The 10,035-nt window shown below is 36.6% G+C and overlaps 1 protein-coding gene across 1 annotated transcript; it reads right to left on the bottom strand.

Annotated features, from left to right (window-relative positions):
• Positions 1 to 1,547: 1,547 nt before the first annotated feature.
• On the bottom strand, positions 1,548 to 9,281 carry LOC117319969 (vacuolar protein sorting-associated protein 35-like; the record flags this gene model as incomplete). The annotated part of the gene is made up of 8 exons (XM_033874669.1): positions 1,548 to 1,671; positions 2,248 to 2,357; positions 3,608 to 3,691; positions 5,623 to 5,839; positions 6,525 to 6,710; positions 7,132 to 7,255; positions 8,411 to 8,507; positions 9,159 to 9,281. Coding segments are annotated over 8 exons (1,065 nt in total), but the record flags the coding sequence as incomplete, so codon positions are not given.
• Positions 9,282 to 10,035: the final 754 nt, after the last annotated feature.

Raw genomic sequence — 10,035 nt, 5'->3', positions numbered from 1 at the left:
AATAAAAAAATATTACATGTTATATACGGCCCGTTACTAAAGAAAATTAATGAGATGTTACATGTTGTATACGGCCCGTTATAATAGAGCATTATTCAAATATTACATGTTATATACGGCCCGTTACTAAAGAAAATTAATGAGATGTTACATGTTGTATACGGCCCGTTATAATAGAGCATTATTCAAATATTACATGTTATATACGGCCCGTTACTAAAGAAAATTAATGAGATGTTACATGTTGTATACGGCCCGTTATAATAGAGCATTATTCAAATATTACATGTTATATACGGCCCGTTACTAAAGAAATTAATGAGATGTTACATGTTGTATACGGCCCGTTATAATAGAGCATTATTCAAATATTACATGTTATATACGGCCCGTTACTAAAGAAAATTAATGAGATGTTACATGTTGTATACGGCCCGTTATAATAGAGCATTATTCAAATATAACATTACCAGGGAAACGGAAGGGAAGTAACTCTTATATATCGGGGGGACATCCTGCCTTCGGCCGTGATTAGAAGACGCGGTAAAGTAAGCATAACTTCAAAACATAAGCTAGCCACGCTATCTAGCGTTACACGACGGATCGCGCTGTTCCGTGGACATACACGGCATCCGGCGGGCCACGATATCCAGTGTTCCTCGACGGGCCGCGCTGTTGCGTGGACACCCACGGTATCTGCCGATCCATCACGAATCGCGGAATCACGTGGACACTTTGCCCACGCATGTCCACTAGTGGACATTGCGTGGGCAGTCCACCGTGGGCGCGTGGAAACCGCAAAGTCCACGTAAGCTGTAGTGTATATCTAAATATCTATCATATACTGGCAACTCATCACATGTTAAATATCTATTATGAAACTATTCAACTGTTGAATCTTTATAACACTGGTCATTGAGAACAAATTGAACAAATTAAAACTTATTTCTTATTGTTAATATCAGTGTATGCTAGCCTAATATCTTTTTTGTCAGATATCTGTATGAATTTTGATACAAACTATATTTACCGATATGTTATAAGCAACAAACCAGTATGTGGTGTATTTCACAACATTAATAAGAACACATATATGGTGTATGAGAAGTTACACACGTACCTGTGTGAGATATGAGAATTTACCTGTATGACATGAAAGGTACAATATTTACCTGTTGTATGGTTTATAAGAATTTTAATACCTGTATGACTAATGAGACACAATATTGACTTTATGGTGAGAGAAGCTACATACCTGTAACCTATATGTAGTATGAGAATTTACATACTTGTATGTTGTTTGAGAGACAATAATTTACCTGTATGGTGGGTGAAAAATTATGTACATGTGTGAGATATGATAAGTCATATGAACCTCATATGATTAACTTTATGGTGTGCGAGAAGTTACATACCTGTAAAAAGTATGAGAAATTCCTACCTGTGTCAGATATGAGAAGTTATATACCTGTAAAAGGAGTGAGAAAGTCATACCTGTGTCAGATATGAGAAGTTATATACCTGTATAAGGTATGAGAAAGTCATACCTGTAATAGATATGAGAAGTTACCTACCTGTATGACTTGTGAGACTTGCTGTGAGAAGATGTCAAACAGTTGGATGTCCTGAGGGATTCCCTGGCCCTCCTCATTCTGGGAAAACTGGGCCAACCTAAACAGAAAACACACAATATTTACAATGTATAGATCACATACATATAGTTTCTAAATATAGATCACATACATATAGCTTCTAAATATAGATCACATACATATAGTTTCTAAATATAGATCACATACATATAGTTTCTTAATATAGATCACATACATATAGTTTCTAAATATAGATCACATACATATAGTTTCTAAATATAGATCACATACATATAGTTTCTTAATATAGATCACATACATATAGTTTCTAAATATAGATCACATACATATAGCTTCTAAATATAGATCACATACAAATTACATTTAGTTTCTAAATATAGATCACATACATATAGCTTCTAAATATAGACCACATACATATAGCTTCTAAATATAGATCACATACATATAGTTTCTAAATAAAGATAACATACAATGTAAAACTTTAAAGAGAAACGTTGACAGCAGCATAGTCGTCACACCAGAAAAGAAACACCACAGTTTGCTTTGTGACTTTCTTGTAAGTGATAAAAAAAAACAGGAAATTGGATAGGTGTGAGATTATTTAATTTGGTGAATATTATTTTTAACTCACCTGTCAATAAGAGCAATAATGATATTCTTTACATTGACACTTTCGTGGAGTTCTGCACATGCTCTGAGGAAGGAGCTGAGTGTCTGTAGATGGAAGTCGTCGGGGAACACCTGAGGTGATGCATCAAATAATTTATTGAAAGAAGAAATGACTTTCAGAATATGAAATATGTATTCAAGCTTAAATAATGCAGACAGATGGCAAATTAAAATCTTAGAAGTCAACATCGAACAACAATGAATTTTATATCAGATACTGTAAAAGAGTTATTTCATAGGGCTCCCATAATATAATGCTGTTTTTAAGGATTAATAAAATCATAAAAAAAATAAAGTAACTTTTCCAGAGAAAACTACATTTGTGCACTAGAATATTTTAATTCACCATCTTTGTGAAAAATATATCTTTTGTGTTCTAAATTATTGAAATATGTCCATAATATACCTAATAATAGTAACACCTTATTACACATCTGCCAAACCAGTGGAAAAAATATACTGGCTTCTATCATATAGCATCATTATGGAGAAATAGATACATATATGTATAAAACTTAAACAGGAAAGATAGAAGTCTATTTTTATTAGAAAATATATTTTTCCTGAATGTAGATTTTTGCTTACAGTGGGGAAAAGTACTTAAAGATAAAAAAATTAAAAGGAAATTTGGAGTCTGCTGGCAGAATCACCTTGAGGATCAACATGTACAGATTACCGGGGGTACCTGTACATTACCGGGGGTACCTGTACATTACCGGGGGTACCTGTACATTACCGGGGGTACCTGTACATTACCAGGGGTACGTGTACATTACCAGGGGTACCTGTACATTACCAGGGGTACCTGTACATTACCAGGGGTACCAGTGCATTACCAGGGGTACCAGTACATTACCAGGGGTACGTGTACATTACCAGGGGTACGTGTACATTACCAGGGGTACCTGTACATTACCAGGGGTACCTGTACATTACCAGGGGTACCTGTACATTACCAGGGGTACCTGTACATTACCTGGGGTACCTGTACATTACCAGGGGTACCTGTACATTACCAGGGGTACCTGTACAATACCAGGGGTACCTGTACATTACCAGGGGTACCTGTACATTACCAGGGGTACCTGTACAATACCATGGGTACCTGTACAATACCAGGGGTACGTGTACATCATTACCATGGGTACTTGTACATTACCATGGGTACCTGTACATTACCAGGGGTACCTGTACATTACCAGGGGTACCTGTACATTACCAGGGGTACCTGTACATTACCAGGGGTACCTGTACATTACCAGAGGTACCTGTACATTCCAGGGGTACCTGTGCATTATCAGGGGTACCTGTACAGTATTTACCTGTATGATGCACTCCATCAGATACTCCTGAGCTATAGGATCTCGACAGCTTACTGTCTGTTCCAAAATCCCTGGTAATACCAACTGAAATATAGAAAGGAAAAATTATTCATCTTTACATATTATTTTGAACAAGAGATCCCAGAGGGATCTTGGCGCCCACCATTGAATGTTCTTCATTGGTTCCATGTCAGATTGATCTTTTCCCTACTTTTCTCTTCTTCTAAGTCTTACTAATCTGTGTAAATTCAGAAGAAACCTCTAGTACTTTTCAAACAAGGGAAACCTATATATAAAATTTAAGATTTAGGCACCAAGGGAAACCTATATAACATTTAAGATTTAGGCACCAAGGGGGGCCTATATATGGAATTTGAGAAAGATTCCTTCAGTACTTTCTGAGAAATAGCGATAACAAACTTCAATTGTCAAAATCCAAGATGGCTGCCTGTCGGCCATGTTGTTTTCCGATTTGTCTCAAAATGCAATATGCATAACTAGGCACCGAGGGGAACCTACATATGAAATTTCAAAAAGATCCCTTCAATACTATCTTAGAAATAGCGATAACAAACTTCAATTGTCAAAATCCAAGATGGCTACCTGTCGGCCATGTTGTTTTCCGATTTGTCTCAAAATGCAATATGCATAACTAGACACCGAGCGGAACCTACATATGAAATTTCAGGAAGATCCCTTCATCAGTTTCTTAGAAATAGCGATAACAAGTTTCAATTTTCGAAATCCAAGATGGCTGCCTGTCGGCCATGTTGTTTTCCGATTAGTCTCAAAATGTAAAATGCATAACTAGGCACTAAGGGGAACCTACATATAAAATTTCAGGAAGATCCCTTCATTAGTTTCTTAGAAATAGCGATAACAAACTTCAATTGTCAAAATCCAAGATGGCTGCCTGTCGGCCATGTTGTTTTCCGATTAGTCTCAAAACGCAATATGCATAACTAAGCATCAAGGGAAACCTACATATGAAATTTGAGAAAAATCCCTTCAGTACTTTCTATGAAATAGCGATAACAAACTTCAATTGTCAAAATCCAAGATGGCTGCCTGTCGGCCATGTTGTTTTTCCGATTAGTCTCAAAATGCAATATGCATAACTAAGCATCAAGGGGAACCTACATATGAAATTTGAGAAAGATCCCTTCAGTATTTTCTGAGAAATAGCGATAACAAACTTCAATTGTCAAAATCCAAGATGGCTGCCTGTCGGCCATGTTGTTTTCCGATTGGTCTCAAAATGCAATATGCATAACTAGGCACCAAGGGGAACCTATATTTAAAATTTGAGAAAGATCCCTTCAGTGCTTTCTGAGAATTAGCGATAACAAACTTCATTTGTCAAAATCCAAGATGGCTGCCTGTCGGCCATGTTGTTTTCCGATTGGTCTCAAAATGCAATATGCATAACTAGGCACCAAGAGGAACCTATATATGAAATTTGAGAAAGATCCCTTTAGTGCTTTCTGAGAATTAGCGATAACAAACTTCAATTGTCAAAATCAAAGATGGCTGTCTGTCGGCCATGTTGTTTTCTGATTGGTCTCAAAATGCAATATGCATAACTAGGCACCAAGGGGAACCTACATATGAAGTTTGACAAAGATCCCTTGAGTACTTTCTGAGAAATAGCGATAACAAGAATTGTTTACGGACGGACGGAGGGACGGAGGGACGGACGGACGGACGGACGGACGGACCACGGACCACGGACGCAGGGCGATTTGAATAGCCCACCATCTGATGATGGTGGGCTAAAAATTTCTATGTTAAAACAAATAAAGAATTTTCAGTACTTTCTTGGCAACAATATTGAAACCAGCACAAAAAGACAGAATTTGTTCTTCAAGCTGGAGGAAAACTGGACACTTCGTGTGTTAAATGTATTTAGTTTCTAGCTGTACTTTTTTTGCAAATGTTATGTTATTAGTACATATTCTACGTTTAAACAATAGAGTTTTCACATGGTTATCATGTGATCAAGTGTGAAGTTTCACCTTTTTATACTTCTCAATATCGATGCACTCTAGTTGACTTAGACGGACAAGATTTGTGCCAACTAAGATCCTTAGTTCCCGTCGCTCCTGTTCACGCTTCACACGATCCCGTGAGTGGCCCTGATGCTGCATACGCACCCACAGCTTGTTCATCTCAGAAAAGTTCAACAGGATAAAGTCTATGGAGTCGACTACAGTACCAGCTTCATAATCACCACTGTAAATTAGAAACAGTAATTCTACCAACCATCAAAATATATGGGCTTATTTCTAGGCATGGGCTTACTGCCATATACAAGTATGCTTCATATTTTGCTATAGTAAAATGTATAACAATGTTAAAAAAGTTTCATTAAGATGGATATCAAATATGCATGTACATGTATTAGGTAATGTTTGTATGAGCTACAGCTCCTCCTTTGATAGAAACATAGCTAAGAGTATAGCCAAATCTCCCATCACTATGTTCTTGCTTGTACATAAAACGAAGGCTAAAATTGGCCATTTTCATTAAAAAAAGGATCATTTTTAAAGTCTGCAGAAATTGTTTTAATCAGGAAATTATTTTTGTAAATAACAGTTTTCACAACATATTTCTTTTTCTTTGTGAATTAGCTATAGACCTTCAAAGGTGGGGGATGGGCTTATTACCAAATATGGTCCTATGCAGTGAAATGGTAAAAAAATAGGGATGAGATGGGGGGCTGATTCTGTAGAATGAGCTTATACCTGGTAAAATATGGTAGGTTAAAACAAAAGCATAATTTCTACCAAAATTTTTTTCAATCAAGATTTTTCACATGGAAACATTTCCCTGTAAATTTGTGTGATTTTTCAAGCTCATAGTGACCTCATTAGACTGATTATGTTAACAATAAACCAAAGACAATAGGACATCCTACCTTGATGTGTCCTCCTCAGTATCAGGAAGGACATTCTTGGTACACTGGAGAAGGTAGTTCCTGAGGAAGAGGCCCCGCAGGGGGTGCTGTACACCCCGACACATCTCCACAAGGTCCTTAAGGATATCCTTACGTGACAGCTCGTTAGATTTGATATATACGACACCCACTGTTATCAACAGGTACCTGTGAAACGAACACCAGCACTTCCTTATTGATGTGTAATTCAAGAATATCTTTGAGCATGATGATTTGGCAGATTTTCACCCATGCTTCAGCTGAGAATCTCGATGAATGATTATTGGAACATAATCAAAACCCAAAATTTCTCGATAAAAATTTGTGGCCCAGCCCAGAATTATCCCTTGACCATTTCTGCACTACAACAGAATGTCCCCATGACATCAGGAGTTGGACGGTGTCTAATAGTCCAGACCTCACAGCTGACCAGCGCTGGTAAATTCAAGGTATAATTGCCATAATGATTTTAGCTTCGGATCAGGAGAACTAACCACAAAAGACTAGCATGGGTTCTCATAAACTTACTCAGTTGTATGGCAACATTTGTACTTCGACTTAGATTTGATGTTGCTCATTAAATACTTACAATCTTGGGACAATGTTGCCTGCATATTGTACCAGTTCATACAAATCAGCGACCTTGCGTCCTTTCTGAAATTCGTCCACTAAATACAATTCCAGGTGACGTAATTCATCAGAAATTGCCATATCTGATAGATGTCAAGGAGGAATGATATCAATATGAAAACAAACTTCATGAGATTCTGTGTGCCTTTAAAGGGAAATCACGGTAAAAACGTTGTAATTTTCATTGAATGTACATGTTTTGTTCCTTTCCAGTTATGTTTCGATCCCTATGTCCAGCTTGACCACTCGATTTAGTTGGGAATCCCCCTCTAAATTTAGCGCGGAAGTTATTTTTAAATCATCACGTGACTGTTTTGAAATCGTGGCAACACAAACACACGATAGTTTACAAGGGGGGATATTCCATCCGGGTTAGTTGGATAACGATATTATAAGTGGTTTAAATGTGAAATAGCACGTTCTGTATATATTCCGGCACACATATTTATGTGTAAATAAGTGTAAACACTATTCATATAGTATAGTGACAGTAGCGATGTACTGGTACAGACTATATAAATATTACCGAGTTTGTGTAACAAATACCGAGTTTAGGTAAATATTACCAAGATTGTCATGACCTACTATAAAGCAGAATACGAGCGGCGTCTGTATTACTGCTGTTTTCATGTTTGAACTGTTCCAATCTATTGTACTGCTTCCCTAGTTTAATTCTAGGATTGTGTTTGACCCATTTTCTCATTATTCTCTTCATTGCGGAAGCTGTTATCGTTTAAACCGCAGTCGATTCACATTGGAAGCCATTTTTGTTTTCAGGTATTTTAGTTTGTTGTGCGCATGCGTTTTATCGTATATGTCACAAAATTTGCATATTCAGACTGTTGATCAACGAATTGTGATAACCTTTTTATAATTAATAATTGATGTTTTTTTATGTACATATTTATCATCAAATTCGAATGGTCATTGTTCATAAGAATATTTTTTTAAAAGATATACCCAATAATATGAAAAAAATACAAAACAAAAATTGGTTTACCGTGATGTCCCTTTAAGTAAAATATTTGGCCATTTGGTGAAATACACCCAGTAGATAAACACAAACTTTCATTCAATGGCAGGGGTTGACTAACCAAATGTTAATGAAAAAGCATTTGTTTGCATTTTTCCACTGAACTGCAATATACACATATCTGGTAGCTATAGGTGGGCTAATTGCCAGGCATAGACTAAATACATATAATATTTCCATACAAAGACAGATTATACAAGGATACAAAGTTCATAGTAGCTCTTTGGGGACAGCATAGATGTCCTCAGCTCTCCAAGCATGGTGGATGCATGCTTAAGACCGTCCATCAACTTCCCTTTGTCCTGATTAAGTAAAAAGAAAATGTTCCGCTAAGCTGTGAGCATGAATAATTCAAGATATCAGAACAAACTTAAAGGTAAAATTCTACAACATGCACAGATTTATTTTATAGATTGCATTATAATGTAGTTGATTTGGTGTTCCACATTTATTTTTACGGGTACCTAAATTCAAATTCCTTATCAAAACAGCTGACCTGAAATTCTTTGATTTTTGAATCCCTGACAGGATCTTACAAGAATCTTCTTAGTCTTAGGATTTTCCATCAGTTTTAGCTGAAAATGGTTCTGCAGAAATAAATCTTACTAAAAGCCCTGCTAGAAAGATACTTGACTATCATTTTAAGAATGTACAACATCTAAGATCACTGTGAGTATGCATATCATAAGCACCACTACCTGGTAAATATCACTATTTTCCTATAAATAAAGTAACTAGCCAGACCTGCCAGAGTTACAATCTCTTATTTGCCAGGCATATATATATATATACATACATACAGCATAAACAAATTGAAAGTGTCCTTAATTTGCAATGCTATACCTGTATATACTTTATTACCAGAAGAGTTTGGAAAATCCTATGTTTATGTTAAGGCAAAGACAAAATTTGTGCTGATTTGTTCAAGTTATAGACAGTACAAGTATATTTACCAAACATCTTTTCATCTGGAACGATTGATTTTTGACGATGTTATTTGCCTCTTCAAGCAGCTTCTCCTGCTCCTCTTGGGGAGATAATTGTGGTGTTGAAGGCTGAAGAAAAAGAAATAAAAGCTATATGTATGTGTGCTTGCCTGCAACTCTCTCTCACATAGATGTATTCATAACTTTGTATTGCCTATATTAAGTTACATCCTTAAAACTAGATGATGAGCTAGTCCATTGCATGTTATCTTCAGGTTGACATAGTCAATCTGAACTATACTTCTCTGAGTTGACATGTTGACAACCACATGTGTAGATTGTTTTCAATCCCACCTATACCAGGTATATACCCTATCATCTATTGAATATATATACGAGTCCCCGAGAGGCATATTGCAATTTAAATGTTTATTTATATAATGCAATAACACAACTGATTATAAATGATATGTTCTATCACAACCATGACATATACACAGTATGCTATATCGCACTGGGCATGGTTTCTGGAACAAAAATTCCACTATACTATCAAATTATGATTTAAACTTATACAGGTTATTTTCCAGAACTCAGGCACTTGTGTCATTAGCTGCGATAACGTAGCTCTGGACAACGGACGGACAATTTCTGGCAGATGCCGGAGAGCAATGTAGGCATGAACATTCGTTCTACTGTGTCGTATACAGGTAACCTTGATCACTAGTCGTGATTTAAGGCGCTGGCAGTAGCTAGAATGCCGTAATGATGAGTGCAGTCAAGCAGGAGCTTCAGACCACTCTCTCATCGAACATGGATTCGAGACACATGGGCGACAGGGTATCATATCTGTTGGGTTAGTTTTCTCAAACATAAATAGCATTGCTCCCTTGGGGGGAAAAAG

Source organism: Pecten maximus, unplaced genomic scaffold (genome assembly GCF_902652985.1).
Source record: "Pecten maximus unplaced genomic scaffold, xPecMax1.1, whole genome shotgun sequence".
NCBI classification, from domain to species: domain Eukaryota; kingdom Metazoa; phylum Mollusca; class Bivalvia; order Pectinida; family Pectinidae; genus Pecten; species Pecten maximus.
This window is presented reverse-complemented; position numbering and strand designations above follow the sequence as displayed.